This window comes from Selaginella moellendorffii, unplaced genomic scaffold (genome assembly GCF_000143415.4).
Source record: "Selaginella moellendorffii unplaced genomic scaffold, v1.0 SELMOscaffold_25, whole genome shotgun sequence".
NCBI lineage: Eukaryota > Viridiplantae > Streptophyta > Lycopodiopsida > Selaginellales > Selaginellaceae > Selaginella > Selaginella moellendorffii.
Genome location: NW_003314286.1, coordinates 1,567,396 through 1,580,652, shown reverse-complemented (window position 1 = coordinate 1,580,652; position 13,257 = coordinate 1,567,396). Strand labels below are relative to the sequence as shown.

Here is a 13,257-nt window from a genome sequence, read left to right as displayed (position 1 = left end):
AACATTGCTATGTGTACTGCCATGTTGTAAAAAATTTAAATTGCTTCTCCAAGTATAATGCATTGAATCACACCAAAGAAAAATTTCTTAAGGTTTTTCTTTTAAATGTTATACAGTGGTGTAGGGCAAAACAATAATATTTTGTTGGCACAATAATGCTATAGTGGTGCTATGCAATACAGCAATGTAACAACTTTGAAACAACAATATTATATAGCAACATATTAGTGTTATGGTGGTGTTCTGTGGTGTAGCAATGCAACAATAGTGTTATATGGTGTAAAAATGCAACAATGTTAAACAATGAGTAATAATATTATCTCACAAAATGACTTTTTAATATTGTTTGACTTGTATTATTCATTGTATCATGTAATAATGTTTTATGTTTTTATTCATGCCTTTTAGTGTGTGCAATGATTATTAATATATTGGGTTTCAATTAGGCTCAACTACCATCTATTAATTCAAGAAGTTACTTAATGAGATTCAAGATAAGTTTTTGCAACAAATAATCTAAGAATATATATATTCATTATGTTAAAGCCTATAGGACTTTATAATTTATCATATGACTGTTGAATATGTATTAAAATATTGACTATTGTCAATGACATAAATAACATCTAAAGTGTCTTAAATAATAACAATCATTTGGAGCAAGTGAGGAGGAAGAAGCACTATGGATGAAATGCAATAAAGTGGTATGATTTTACAAGCAAGACATTACATGGATAAAAGAGTGGTTTGAAAATGAGTTTGTTTGTGGGTGTAATGTTGAGCTATATAAACTCTATACATTAGTAACATGGATAAACTACTTTTCTCTTTATTGTACCTTGTGCTAAAACCATCATTCAAACACAACAGTATTTCAACCCTCCCATACTTCTGAGGAGACAAATGAGGAAGAAGAAATTGCTTTTACGCATCACAACATTTGGACCCATGAAAGTCGCATAATTCATCCTTCTGGACTTCCACCAGCTGATAGATCTGGTAGTGGCTTTGCAAAAGGAACTACCTGCGGTAATTGCTCACTCTAGAGGATCGAGCCTCAAATTTCCCGCTCGTCGCAATCTAGCTCACTCATGCGAGCAACCCCACCACGAAAAGGTTCCAACTGAGAAAGATTTGCGTTACTCCAACTAGCAAATAAAGGATTTAATCACTCAATTTCCTGTTGCAAGCGACCGCTCCTGGAAGAAAATCAAGAACAAAGAACTTTGACCTCTAAAAACATGAAAGTTTCGCAAACCTCAAAGTGCACTCCAGTGGCTGGACTCGTGTTTAAGTCGCGACCCTTGTTCTTGTTCCATGACAAGTAGCTCGGATCACCGAGAGGCCTGGAATCCAAACAACGAGTCATCCACAAGCAATAAACCACGAGATCATACCTTGGACACTTTATCTGAATTCCTACAAATACCATCGCCATCGCAATGCTCAAGCCACCAACAACGAGATAAGCGATTCCCAGAAAATGGTTCTTGCCTCCCAGCCAGCTTGTGGTTGCCAAGACCAGCTTCTTCTTACCGTGGAAGCTGTAGACATTGTAGACGTTGTTTATGTCCACGGTGATCAAGTCCCCGGCATAGAGATCGCGCTCAATCTTCCCCCACAGCTTCCTAAACACCGGAAGTGCTGCAGTTCGCATCCACACAATGAGATCCTCATTCGCATTTAGCTGGAGTAGAAACAAAAATCTAGCATCAGTATGTATGTAAACGAGAATGAGAGGGAGAGATCTCACGTTTGTTACTTACTGGAGTATTGGGATCTAAGCTTGCTCCACCAATGATGCTACCGTTTGTAGCCGCGGGATAATTGTTTGGAAAGTTGGAAGGATAAACACTGCCACCAAACTTGTCTTTGCGATCGCTGTCCCAGGCGATGCCCTTCCTGTTGATTGCGAGAGCCACACTGTTGAGCTTGAACGAGTATGTATCGTTGAACAGGCTCCAGGCGATGAGCCCGCACGGCACAATGGGCTTCCCAGCGAGGAGCCTCTGTGGATCGCAGTTGGCCATGCTGCTCTCGCTTGCATTTCCATATAAAAGCTGCTGATCACTCCTGCTCTTTACATATCTGCAGGGAAGAATGAGTCCTGCTAGGATTCTCAGGCAAGGACAAGTACCTCCGATGGTTTTGGAAGAAGTTGTGAAGCTCGTAGTAGACATAAATCGGCTGGGCCATGTTCTTAGTGACCTACAACGGTGGCAGTGAAAGATCTTGAAACGAAACCAAAAAAGAAAAAGAGGTGTGAATTACTGCTTGTGTTCATCCAAAGAAAAAAATTGCCTACCAGGAGCTGTCTAGTGCAAGCTTTGGCGGTGGAGATGTCCTGGATGTATTGGACCCGTGCTTCTTTTGTTCCAGCAGAAGGGATGCAAACAGTCTCGTACTGATCGACGATCTCCACAACCTGGTAGTTTTCTTCTACTCTTTTTTTCTAAGGAGACTGAGCTATATATCTCACCTTCTTGGACGAATTCAAAGCGCAGGCTCCAAGTGGAATAAACAGTACACCAACAGCCATGAAAATCGATATCACCTGTAAGACAAGAAAAAAAAAAAAATGAAGAAAATCAGCCAGGAATTCGAGAAATGGAGAAACGAAGAAACACAAGAACCAGATTGTAATTCCACCAAAGAAGACGAGATTTAAGTCTAGGGGCTCTTACCCATCCCGTCGTGAGCATGGGCTTGCAAGCTGGAAGCTCTTGCTGCGTGAATCTAGAATCTAGAAGAAAGAACAAAATAAAAAACAAAAGAAACATTGTGATCTCTGTACTTCACCACTACTCACATTTCGGCCGCCTGGATTTCAACGATGACGGCAGAGACGCCGTCGCGGCTGTGGACGTACTCGCGGACGACGTCGGGCTCTCGGAACTACTCACCACCTCCATCGCCACAAAATCCCTAACGACATTGTTGGAAAAAAGAGCGGGAGGATTTTTTTTGTCTCTCGTCTCTCCGGGGGCGAAAGAAGCCCTAAAATTTCTTCTCTATCCAAGTGAGAGCGCGAAGACGCATATTCTAGAGAACAAAAAAAATCAAACCTTTCTATACAAACCAGGAATTGTGGTGGATGATATGGTCTACACATGTTACATTCGTACAATTCAAGAGTAAAATCAATCTCCAAATTCCAGCATTGGTTCTTCGTCTGTCGTCACAGAAAATTAGAGGAAAAAAATAAAAAACCACTCACGAAAAAATCTTACCGAAGCCCCCACTCTTTGGAGAGTGGAGATAAGCTTCGTCCGAGACAAATGGTGAAGTGTAGTTCCCTAAAGCTCCAAAATCTGCGACGTAAAAGCTCCCCAAAGTTATGTTTCAAGAGAACAAGATAATCTTACCCGTTCCTAAATCAGCCGTAAGATCCGATAGACTGAAGTTCCTGGGAAACCGGCTGTTCGGTCCCAAGTCGGCTGTCAAGTCTGACAAGCTAAAGTTCCGTGGCAACTGAGAGAGCGACGAGAGAGAGTCTCGGGTGCTCATTCCATCTCCATCACTTTGCAAGCTTTCCATGGGCTGTGGCTCTTGGTGCACAAAGCTGGAGTCGAGTCCCATGCCTGGCAGCTCCGCCGACGTCCCAAAAGAGAAGAGAACGTCTGCCGTAGAGTTGAGCTCGCCAGGAGCAGTAGCCAGCTCCATAGCCGATGAATCCCTTCCATTCAAGCTCGAGTTTAGCAACCGCAGTATCAGGATGGAGCTGGCATTGCTCACCTGTGTGTCGAATGTTCTAAGTTTTGCGAGGCCGGGTGTCCTAAGTGTGATGGCTGCGTTGGTATCATCTGAGAAACTGGAGAGGAAAGAACAAACTTTAGACTGAGTTCGCAGATATATGAGGAAAGCCACCTTGTGATGGATAAACTTGAGGAAGCAGACCCAGTTTCCTCCTCAGCTCGGCCTGTTGGTCCAACAAATGATTAAAAGTCGCAATGTGCAGCTTCAATTTCAACCTAGTGTAGTATGCTTTGAAGAAGTCGGGATTTTGTTCTTCTAGTTTCATCCAGACTGTGAAGAGGGAAAGAACACAGAAAAAGGAAAAAAACAAAAAACAAAAAAGAGGAGTTTTTTTCTCTCACGTTGTGCACGGCTTTTGAGCTTACCAAGGCTCGTGAAACCAGGTTCCACTTTTGCTTGGGCGTGGAGAGTGTGTACAACCTCCTTTCGATTCATGTAAAGTAGCAAGCACCGCTCTATAAGATTCTGGACCTGTGACGAAAGAAAAGGAAACCCACACTCTCGATCGATACGTGATCTAGCTTTGAGAAATTTACCAGTTGGATGTCCTCGGAGGAGATTTTCCTCCCCTCGGAAGAGCCATTTCTCTGAGCCGATTGCTCCGTAGCAGCACCGGGCGACTGCCAAGGAAAATTTAATCCATCAGACAAAGAAAACGCGGCCACAGCGATCACGCACCCTAGCCCCGGTGGGAGGAGACGATGCCACATCCGGCGATCCCTGCTTCTTTGGCTGCGGCATAATCTCCCGCCCAGGAAAACTAGCAAACCCTAAACCCTTAGAACCCTAGAAATCGGGAGCACTTTTTATCCTTTAACAAAACGAAAGAAGCATCAAATGGGGAATATGCTTCCGGCTATGGCGGCGATGGAACTCTCCGGTACACAGCGACGAACGTGTCGCCTCGATTCCTCGCGACCTTCTGGCCCTCCTCCGACGTCGCCACTAGAAATTCCACCACCGGATCGCTACTTTGCTCCTCCAGATTGATCCTCTCAAACAGGGGATGCGCATCGAGGTTGGATTTCATCCACTCCCCGAGCTCCTGGACGTCCGTGACGGTGTAGAGGATCCCCCCCTCGGCCATCACGTACGCGTACTCGGCCAGCAATCCCTGGCTGATGATCCTCCTGCGGTGATTCTTCTCCTTGAAGTGTGGATCCGGGAAGAGGAAGAACATCTTCTCCAGCTGCCCCTTGTCGAAGTAATTGGGCAGGAACTTCATCGCGTTGGTCCGGATGACCGAGATATTCCCGTAGCGACCGGGATTGTTCTTGCGCAGCGCCGCGATCCTCTCCTTGACGTACTCGGTCACTTTGTCCCGGAGCTCCATCCCGATCATCAGCGTCTCCGGGTAGAGATCCGAGAGGCGGACGAGCAGGCCCCCAAATCCACACCCCACGTCCGCAAATCGGACCTTGGGAGCTTGCTGCTGCTGCTGCCCTGATGCAGATCCATCGCCCGCCGCGGCTAGAACAGGGAAGTGCTCCGACCAGTCGCAGTGCGCGGGGCTCACTGGAACTGGAAAATGCGAGTCGCTGAGAGGATTGCTGTGGGCGCGAGCGCGGTAGAATCGCTTCCTGGGGTGCGCGCACGCAGCGCCCTTCTTGTTCCCCATCCTTCTGCGATAAACCCTAAACCTAGGAAACCCTAATTTCTGGGCGATATGGAGGTCGTGGAATTCGTCGATCCGGCGAGGCGCCGGGGCAGCCGCGACGATCACAGGAGGAATCGCAAGCTTTTCATGGTATCTGTGTCGAAATGCGCTGCTCGCGAGTTCTAAATGGTTGCGTGCAGTCGTCCAAAGCGACGGATGTGCTCAAGGAGGCCCCTTCTTCCAAGAGGCCTCCCACGCAAGATGGAAACGAGGAGTTCTTCCTTCGAGATTTCGATCTGAGCAGCATCTTTCGGGGAGTGGAGAGGATTGTTGGTAGGAGCTTCCATCGTTTCCTCGATTCTTTTCTTACGGGTTTTGCTACACATCAGGGAATTCACATCTCAACTGGAAACAGAAGAAGAAACTGGAACAGGAAAGAGCAGAGACACTAGGAGCCAAGGTATGTTTTTTTCTTTTTTTTCTCTCTCCCACTGAGAACTTTGGAACTCTTCTAGCCTGTCAAAAAGTTCAAAGTCCCGATCGAAGAAGCAAAGAAAATCCAGAGGAAAAGACAACGAGAAGAGGCTAGCAAACCCGATCTAGAAATTCCGAGGAAGAAGAAAGCTCTCAAACGTAAGAACAAAAGAGAGAAGAAAAGATAAGCTCTTTCAAAGTTTTGCAACTCACTACTTGTAGACTATCCAATTACGAGGAATCAAACTCAGTCTCGTCGGCATACCTCGCAAGAGTGTTGGCAAGAACTTCTCTCAACTCCTCCACGTCTTCTCTTGCCAGATCCCAGTCTTGCAGCACAGGAGACTGCCTCTTCAATCCCAGCTGCTCGATATCGCTCAGTCGCCGTCTCAAGTATGGTTCTATCCCCTTATCGGTCCGCAAGCTCGTAGCGACTGGAACGCTAAAAACGTCCAAGGCACCCCTTCCCGTAGCTGACGATGGAGAAGTTTCGAGTAGAATATCACCATATCGGCCGACTGAAGAGCGAAAGATGGAAGGGAAAGGAAGGGGCACCGGCAAGGGACATGGCGAACAAGCGACGTGACTTGAAAACTTCTGCTTCCCGTAGTTCATGGACTTCATGACATCGGTAACAGTAGCAAGTCCTTTGGATCCTGCTTTCGGCGTATCAGAAAGATCTATTAGATTATAAGCTTGTCATACCTGCGAGGCGAGCACCTTGTATGACATAGCTTTCTGCAGCGTAGTCCTGTGAAGAAGCTAGTGCAACCTCCGGAGTGAGAGCTGACAAATCCAAGCCTCTTGTAATGCCATCTACGGACGGAGAGAAAAAAAACCAAAGGTTCTCGCAAATCTTGCTTAAAAATCGATGACATACCTGAAGGCAAGGCAGCGGATAGATTAGCAACGTTCCTGGTGGCGTACGTGAGGCCCTTCACTAGAACTCCCATATCACAGCCTCCAACCTGTGTAGAGGAAGCCAGCATCCTGAACGGAAGAGTCGCATTATGTAAAGCTCCCGCATAAACAGCGCTTGTTTGGAAAACCTTTGCATCGTCAATCGTCAAGTGTCTCGCAAACGCACCTGAAGAACAGAAAAAATGTTAAGCGCAAGAAATAAGCATCCCCTGATACTTACTTCGAGATAGCTGAGGAAGACCAAGAGGAACGACGATGTCTCCAATCGATGATAAAGACGCAAACGAAACAGCATCATGGAGCGAGCGTACGACAGGACGCGGTTCCTCCTCGGGAGGCCGAACCGTGAAGAGCATGAAAGGTATGCCCCCGTACTCGTCTTCAAAGTTTGTCAATATGTCACTTGCAACTCCCGAAAAGCCTCCAGAATCATCTACAAGAGCTTGAACACCCTGAAAAGACCGTGGTGATTATCCATGAAACGTTTGCAGCTAAAAAGCACCTGCAAATGATCGCATTCTTCGACGAAAAACCGGAAGCGCTCTTGGAACTCTTCAAGGCGAAAGGATTGCGTAAACAACCCCTTCCCATGGCAAAAGCTGTCGAAAGGCGTCACTGTGTTCCAAATACCCTCGATCTCGTAGACACTGCGAGGATGTAACTGTACTTTAGAGTAGTCCGTCCACGATTGAACTCTTTCATCGAGCCCCTGCACAATCGTCTCGTCTGTTGCGTTCGACTGCTGGCCAGCTTCTTCTGCCTCCAACCGTTTCAAAAATTCACTCTTTTCCGGCGGTTCCTCTTTGTGCAACGACACAGGCCCAGTCCTGTATTACAACAATGTCATCCCTGTCCACGAAAAAACAAAGCTCATACCAAGTATGAAGTTGCGTTCCATGCAATACCCCTTGCCCTTCATCATAAAGCGACCCAGACGAGCGCACAGCTCCTAGGCTTCCTGCATAGACACTGTATAGAGAAATAACACAACATTGTCTAGCACGAGAGAGATTACCTCGTAGATCGATCGCTACCAGTCGCGGGGTATAGGTCGCGACACCCTGGTAGATAAACGAAAGTATCAAGTTGAAAACCAACAGGACGAAAATCCTAGAAAAGATTTACCTGACGAGTTTCGCCAGTCCGGTAGAGCACGTCCATGTCCAGGCCCGATCGCTGGAACACGGGATCTGCTTCATGGTCGGCCGCGAGGCCAAGCAATTCATCCTAAGAAACAAACAAGACTTAAGAAGGAAACAAAGAACAAAGCGAAAGAAGAATGCTAAAGAATGGATGCAAATGTGAGGCATGTCGTCAATGCAATGTGACTTCACATTCCACCAACAAGACTCGCCCGCCGCTTCGATCTAAGCCCATCACACGAAATCGTGCGCCGCGTTGAAACCTCTCTCGCGGAATACCACGCTGCCTCTGTTTGCTACCGAGGTCATCGCTCGGCCTAGGGCTAGCTCTCGAGAACCCAGATCGATGCAAGCCGATCACGAACCTGGAAGTTCCAGAAATGCGCGCCAACGAAATTCGCGTAAGCGCCAATCTGTAGAGTCGCAATCTCCCGCATCGCTGCGCATAAACCCTAAACCCTAATCTAGAACACGCTGCGCATAAACCTTAAACCCTAATCTAGAACACAATGAAAATTTGGACAAAAGAATCATCCTTTATTCAGCATTGAGAGGAGATGGATCATAGACGAAACGCGGTGTTTCCATCGAGCGTGTACTTCCTGAGGCCCGGGAGATGGACGTCTTTTATGTACTTGTCCCAATCGATGCTCCACACCGCGAACCCAAACTCGTCGCGCTCCTCGGCCGATAGCTCCTTGTACAGCCTCTCCAGATTGGAGATGTCGAATCTGCGAGCTGCGATTCAGCTAGACGAGCAAAGAGAAGACGAAGATCACCTTCCTTTGTAGAATGTGTACGCCGCGTACGTATCGATCAGCTGGTTCACTCTCTGCGAGGCATACGAGAGGTATTTCAGCCGTCTTTGAGTGTCCTCCCGTTGGAACCATGGAAACAATCTGGAGATCTGCGGCAGCAAACGAAGAAACCAGCGTCAAAATCCATGGGAAAACGAAGAGTCTAGAGCTCGGCTTACTAGAACGGGGAGATTGAACTGCAAGTAGTTGTAGAGGAACAAGGTGTATTTGTTGGTGATGAAGGTCATCTTTGGGATCATGACGGGGTTCCCCTTCTGATCCACGAAAGGCTGCGACCGAAAGTGCTCGTACGTGTACTTTGCGAGCTTGTCAAACGTTAGCGGGTTCACGACGGATGATCCCACCTGGTAGACGTTGAGGCAGCCTTTCTTGCCTGCGTGCTTGGCCATGCTCGCCAGGATCGTGTTGACGACCATGTCCGCGGGAACCTTGCCAAATTCCACGCAAGTTTTTCCAGCAAAGCAAAGTAGGAACTTGGACGAACTTACCACGTCGAGAACTCCGTTTGGATCAACGTAGAAGCTCGACGTCTGACCTTTGCCGTAAGTTAGCAGTATGGGATCCATCATGCTTGAAGAAGGAAGAGTGTGACGGATTCTACATGGAAAAAGCGAAAGGCTTACCGGATGCCTTCCATCCATCCCGAGAAGGGCTGGTTGAAAGTCCCCTCGACCACCGTCGGCCTTACTATCACCACTGGCACGTCTTGGCGGTTCTCACAGACGAGCATTTCTCCCATGGCTTTTGTGAAGACGTAAGTGTCTTGCCATCCATGCAAAGCTGCCCTGTGAGCAGCACAGAAAACTCAAGTCAGCCTTGCAAAACTAGAAAGTTTTCGCAAAAGAAACGTAAGAAAAGAGTCGGGAGTTCCATGATTGGACCGACCTCTTGAGCCCGAGCTCTTTCATGAAGGCGGTTTGCTGGGCAACCTCGTCTTTGTCGTGGGCCGGAGCCAACAACGACAGCTTGCACACGGACTCGATCTCCTGGGCCACGCTCAGCGGCGGGGCGCTCTCGTTGCCCAAGCTCTCCCGCGCAATGCTCTCGTCCATTCGAAACGGTTTCTCCAGAGCTCGCCCAACGCGCTTCCCATTGACATAGGCTGCGAAAACAAAGATCATCCTTGTTTTCTTCTTTTTCTGTTTATCCTACCTGTGGATACATGAAGAAAAAGCTTGAGGCGATGGCACCTCTTGGCAAACTCGAGGAGATGGAAGGGACCTTTTGTGTTGATATCCAAAGCAGTGTCGTACCTTGGAGAGAAGAGAAAACCCCTCTTGAGAAGAGAAAAATAGGAAAAAATCGCTCTACCTTTCTATGAAATTGGTGGTCGCGGCCGAGTTTACTATGACGTCGATTTCGCTGGCCAGAGCTTGCGCAACATCCTTGTCAATCCCGACGTCCTCCTTGGCCACATTCCCGGCGACCGCAGTAAGCTTGGCCTGGATGAAATCTTCGTACTCGTCCCCGTGCTTGTCCTGGAGCACTTGGAATAGCCTCGAGCATTGGACCTGCATTTACGATGTCAAAACCAATGGAGCGTCCATCACAAATAAAGTTTTTGTACTATACTTCTTTTCGGAGTCTCTCGCTGGCACTCTGACTCGACTTTGCGTTGATGAGGAGGAAGAGATGGCCGACGTCGGGTTGTGTTCTTAGAATCTTCTCCACGAGAACTATGACAACAAAAATTTTTTGAGAAAAATCTATAAAAGTGGCTCAGGAAGTTTGAACCTTTGGCGAGGAAGCCAGTAGCACCGGTGATGAGGATGTTTTTGTCCTTGAGGAAATGCTTGATCCCCAGCCCTTCCCTGTCCATATTCTCGCTCCCAATCAGCGACGATGATCCCTCCGGCACCCAGGACGGGAATGCACTCATCATGTTAGCAGTGATCGTCGTGGTCGAGGACGGCGATTCTTGGCTAGCTTGGCCGCCATCTCCATTGATGACAAGCTTTGCGTTCCCGATGCTGGATGAACTCCTCGGCTTTTCCTGGTGGGAGGCTGCTGTAGCTGCTGCTGGATGTTCGCTCGCTTCCATTCTCAGGCGACACCTCCTGGGTTGTTTATGTTGTCTCCGCGTTTGCAGCAACGAGGATCGCGATCGCGTGGCTGAGTTTGCAGTGATCAACTTGGCAGAAGATCTCTTCCCAGCTGAAACCGGCTTGGAAGAATGGCGGAGGATCGAGCACGAGAAAGACGAAGAAGAAGATGGAGAAAATTGTGGGACCAGCTGCGTGATGCAACCCATGCTCAGCCTCGAGAGTCGAGAATTTGGAGAAGTCAGCAGCTCAAAAAAGCTCCAACTCTCTCAACTGATTCCAGCCCAAAATCCCGCGTTATAAAAATGGCAAAAGTTCGGGCGTCTTATTGATGGGATGGAATGGAATCGGCCACCTTCTTTCCATGGGCGGAAGGACTCGGAGCGCCCCAAGAGCGTGTATAGGTGTTATGCGAAATTATGCACAAAATGCAGACTTCTTTGCGTTAGAGGAGCTCGCAACTCGGATTTTTTTTCTAGAAGTTGAACCCAAAGGCTTTTGTTTAGAATTGCCTAAGCGAAAATATTTCATTTTTCTCTTTCTACCAGAATCCAGGCACTGGATCCTGGTCTCAAGGCAGTCAAACTCAGCACCGTAGTCGAACAGCGACCAATTAAATGACTCGTACAGGCTCCTTTAGTTAAGAAGATAATTATTAAGATAATAAGATAATTAAGATAGATATTTAAATATTATTACTTTATCAAATCGTTTTATTTTTATGTTTTATTTTCTAATGATTGTCTACTTTGGCCTTTTATGTATTTTTATGTATTTATTAAAGTGCTAATTCAAAGTTTTTCAAATGTTATTTTTTTATGAATATTAAAGCTGCCCTTATTATTGTCAGAAGTTTTGTATAACTTGTCAATTGATTTATAATTTTATGACAATGAATATGTGATTGTATGTATAAATTATTTTTTTAAAATAAAAATATTTAAATTTAATAAGTAAATTCTAACCATAAAATTTGATAAGCTATGCAATGGATAATACTTTAACAACATTTCTATCATTTCTACATGAAATCAAATATTACAAAACCTTTAAACAACAAAACTATTACAATTAGCACTCTTACTTAAGTAAGCAAACAATGTTAAGTGTTTATGGTAAAATTTGTAAATTCACATTGTTAATTATTAATATAAATCAAATGTACAATTTATTTAGTCACCAAGGTACTAGAATCAAAACATAAAAGTTCGTTATCCCAATCCAAATTTTTCAATTATAAGAAACATAAAAGTATAGTGGAGGTTTTAGCTAATCAACATTTTTTTTTTCTGCATATATATGACTCTTGATTCTAGTTTTAGAATGCAACGAAGTAGCAAAACTCTCCCTTCTCACATAGCAACAAGGTACTCTCTGATGTACATAATATCAAAGTGTTCCTTGCTTCATTTACCGTATCTCTGTTGAGAAATAAGAAAAGCAAAATGATGAAGGGATTATGACATAGAAACACAGTTGTACATGCTAACCAGAATCAGAACTTGAACTATCCATCGTGTTTAAAGGTCGACTGGGCTTGGGACTAGTCATTGCCAGGGCGTGGTATGGCCGCTGTGGCGTGAGGACGTTCTGGACAGTCCGAGAACTGCTACCCCATTCACAAGAATTGCGAAAGGCACAAGAAAAGCTGCCACAAACCTTGAGCAATCCCCTCATTCTCAATTGTGTCACATGATGCAAGTGTTAATATCTGTGGTGCCATGCCTTGGCTTGGCCCTGGAATTGCAATGCGTCTTGATGGTTGCCATGGCACAACCCAGCCATGGCCGCCACAGCCTGTGGCGCTTTGCCCTGCCTTCGTGGCGGAGAACAAGATCTTAGCATGTTGTTTTTTTATTGCAAGTCATGGTCTAGCTTACTGAAAAACAGTCTTGAGCGATACTGACACAGGAAAAGAAGGAGGATGAATCCATTCTTTCCAGCTCCATTGAGAAAGTCGCCAGCTAGTTGAAAGGAGGTAGACTTTCACACTACTTCGACTTTATATTTTTTAGCCAGTACAGCCAGGCCTACGCATGTCAACCATAAAGGAGCTGCAAAAACTGCTACTTTGCAATGTTTGTGGTCCTTTCTCTCTCACGAATCTAGATCTAATAAGAACTGTCATGCGGGCTATGGCTGTGCGGGAAAGATTTAAGCACGAGACAAAGTGAATGGTTTTTCCTTTTTTTTCCTCTCCGCATTCAATTTTTTTCCCAGGTCTTTCCCTCAAGTCCATTGACTTGAGGCGTGGTTCGCTAGAAAAAAAGAAAAGAGAAGTATAGACAAGCCGGTAAGTTTAATGAGCTCTAGCCACCTCAGAGCTCGCTTGTACAGGCACAAGCCAAGAAGAGGTGGAGAAGTCGCAAATATCATACCCAGTCCCATCTAATGAACACTCTCGAACGTATGTTTGCTGCTTGTCTAAAAGAAAAGTAACGTCTATTTAAATGCGCTCTCCAATGCTAGATACCAAGATCGCAATGGCTTTGATCGCTTTTGTCGAC

At 46.0% G+C, this 13,257-nt stretch overlaps 6 protein-coding genes across 6 annotated transcripts; 1 reads left to right on the top strand and 5 right to left on the bottom strand.

The window, feature by feature from the left end:
* Nucleotides 1-815: 815 nt before the first annotated feature.
* LOC9636883 (ALA-interacting subunit 3) lies at nt 816-2,957 on the bottom strand. The gene is made up of 9 exons (XM_002974605.2): nt 2,810-2,957; nt 2,685-2,743; nt 2,480-2,554; nt 2,306-2,425; nt 2,138-2,208; nt 1,767-2,088; nt 1,398-1,687; nt 1,259-1,346; nt 816-1,199 (listed from the first exon to the last, which is right to left on the bottom strand). Exons 1-9 carry the CDS (start codon nt 2,910-2,912, stop codon nt 1,173-1,175), a joined length of 1,155 nt encoding a protein of 384 aa, XP_002974651.2. The 5' UTR covers nt 2,913-2,957; the 3' UTR covers nt 816-1,172.
* Nucleotides 2,958-3,048: 91 nt separating this feature from the next.
* Nucleotides 3,049-4,533, bottom strand: LOC112347903. The gene is made up of 8 exons (XM_024679570.1): nt 4,435-4,533; nt 4,293-4,376; nt 4,122-4,227; nt 3,868-4,026; nt 3,736-3,811; nt 3,366-3,676; nt 3,231-3,311; nt 3,049-3,172 (listed from the first exon to the last, which is right to left on the bottom strand). The coding sequence occupies exons 1-8, from the start codon at nt 4,495-4,497 to the stop codon at nt 3,141-3,143; spliced, it is 912 nt and encodes a 303-aa protein (XP_024535338.1). The 5' UTR covers nt 4,498-4,533; the 3' UTR covers nt 3,049-3,140.
* A 16-nt stretch (nt 4,534-4,549) lies between these two features.
* On the bottom strand, nt 4,550-5,383 carry LOC9636882 (tRNA (guanine-N(7)-)-methyltransferase). The gene has a single exon (XM_002974604.2). It carries the CDS (start codon nt 5,372-5,374, stop codon nt 4,613-4,615), a length of 762 nt encoding a protein of 253 aa, XP_002974650.1. The 5' UTR covers nt 5,375-5,383; the 3' UTR covers nt 4,550-4,612.
* Nucleotides 5,384-5,392: 9 nt separating this feature from the next.
* LOC112347902 lies at nt 5,393-6,089 on the top strand. The gene is made up of 4 exons (XM_024679568.1): nt 5,393-5,503; nt 5,554-5,686; nt 5,743-5,813; nt 5,869-6,089. The coding sequence occupies exons 1-4, from the start codon at nt 5,423-5,425 to the stop codon at nt 6,013-6,015; spliced, it is 432 nt and encodes a 143-aa protein (XP_024535336.1). The 5' UTR covers nt 5,393-5,422; the 3' UTR covers nt 6,016-6,089.
* LOC9636881 (protein misato homolog 1) lies at nt 6,003-8,353 on the bottom strand. Its single transcript, XM_024679567.1, has 9 exons — nt 8,256-8,353; nt 7,874-7,975; nt 7,764-7,809; nt 7,625-7,706; nt 7,251-7,575; nt 6,969-7,200; nt 6,708-6,914; nt 6,533-6,643; nt 6,003-6,483 (listed from the first exon to the last, which is right to left on the bottom strand). The coding sequence occupies exons 1-9, from the start codon at nt 8,325-8,327 to the stop codon at nt 6,059-6,061; spliced, it is 1,602 nt and encodes a 533-aa protein (XP_024535335.1). The 5' UTR covers nt 8,328-8,353; the 3' UTR covers nt 6,003-6,058.
* A 53-nt stretch (nt 8,354-8,406) lies between these two features.
* On the bottom strand, nt 8,407-10,682 carry LOC9636880 (fatty acyl-CoA reductase 2). The gene is made up of 10 exons (XM_024679638.1): nt 10,443-10,682; nt 10,281-10,384; nt 10,020-10,219; nt 9,861-9,961; nt 9,594-9,810; nt 9,332-9,493; nt 9,197-9,278; nt 8,867-9,136; nt 8,670-8,797; nt 8,407-8,621 (listed from the first exon to the last, which is right to left on the bottom strand). Exons 1-10 carry the CDS (start codon nt 10,588-10,590, stop codon nt 8,453-8,455), a joined length of 1,581 nt encoding a protein of 526 aa, XP_024535406.1. The 5' UTR covers nt 10,591-10,682; the 3' UTR covers nt 8,407-8,452.
* Between the last annotated feature and the right edge of the window lie 2,575 nt (nt 10,683-13,257).

Bases quoted from the DNA above. Each gene is read 5' to 3' on its own strand.
- LOC9636882 (XM_002974604.2), bottom strand. From the start codon at position 5,374: ATGGGGAACAAGAAGGGCGCTGCGTGCGCGCACCCCAGGAAGCGATTC.
- LOC9636883 (XM_002974605.2), bottom strand. From the start codon at position 2,912: ATGGAGGTGGTGAGTAGTTCCGAGAGCCCGACGTCGTCCGCGAGTACG. The intron at 2,089-2,137 runs GTACTTGTCCTT...TCTTCCCTGCAG, and splicing joins TTCTTCCAAAACCATCGGAG to ATATGTAAAGAGCAGGAGTG. The intron at 1,347-1,397 runs GTATGATCTCGT...TTTGGATTCCAG, and splicing joins ATTCAGATAAAGTGTCCAAG to GCCTCTCGGTGATCCGAGCT.
- LOC112347903 (XM_024679570.1), bottom strand. From the start codon at position 4,497: ATGCCGCAGCCAAAGAAGCAGGGATCGCCGGATGTGGCATCGTCTCCT. The intron at 4,377-4,434 runs GTGCGTGATCGC...TTTCCTTGGCAG, and splicing joins CTCCTCCCACCGGGGCTAGG to TCGCCCGGTGCTGCTACGGA. The intron at 4,027-4,121 runs GTAAGCTCAAAA...CCCTCTTCACAG, and splicing joins ACCTGGTTTCACGAGCCTTG to TCTGGATGAAACTAGAAGAA.
- LOC112347902 (XM_024679568.1), top strand. From the start codon at position 5,423: ATGGAGGTCGTGGAATTCGTCGATCCGGCGAGGCGCCGGGGCAGCCGC. The intron at 5,504-5,553 runs GTATCTGTGTCG...GGTTGCGTGCAG, and splicing joins GGAATCGCAAGCTTTTCATG to TCGTCCAAAGCGACGGATGT. The intron at 5,814-5,868 runs GTATGTTTTTTT...GAACTCTTCTAG, and splicing joins CAGAGACACTAGGAGCCAAG to CCTGTCAAAAAGTTCAAAGT.
- LOC9636880 (XM_024679638.1), bottom strand. From the start codon at position 10,590: ATGATGAGTGCATTCCCGTCCTGGGTGCCGGAGGGATCATCGTCGCTG. The intron at 9,279-9,331 runs GTAAGCCTTTCG...TCCTTCTTCAAG, and splicing joins GGATGGATGGAAGGCATCCG to CATGATGGATCCCATACTGC. The intron at 8,622-8,669 runs GTGATCTTCGTC...CGCAGCTCGCAG, and splicing joins TACACATTCTACAAAGGAAG to ATTCGACATCTCCAATCTGG.
- LOC9636881 (XM_024679567.1), bottom strand. From the start codon at position 8,327: ATGCGGGAGATTGCGACTCTACAGATTGGCGCTTACGCGAATTTCGTT. The intron at 7,707-7,763 runs GTAATCTCTCTC...GTGTCTATGCAG, and splicing joins GGTAGCGATCGATCTACGAG to GAAGCCTAGGAGCTGTGCGC. The intron at 7,576-7,624 runs GTATGAGCTTTG...GTTGTAATACAG, and splicing joins GGAACGCAACTTCATACTTG to GACTGGGCCTGTGTCGTTGC.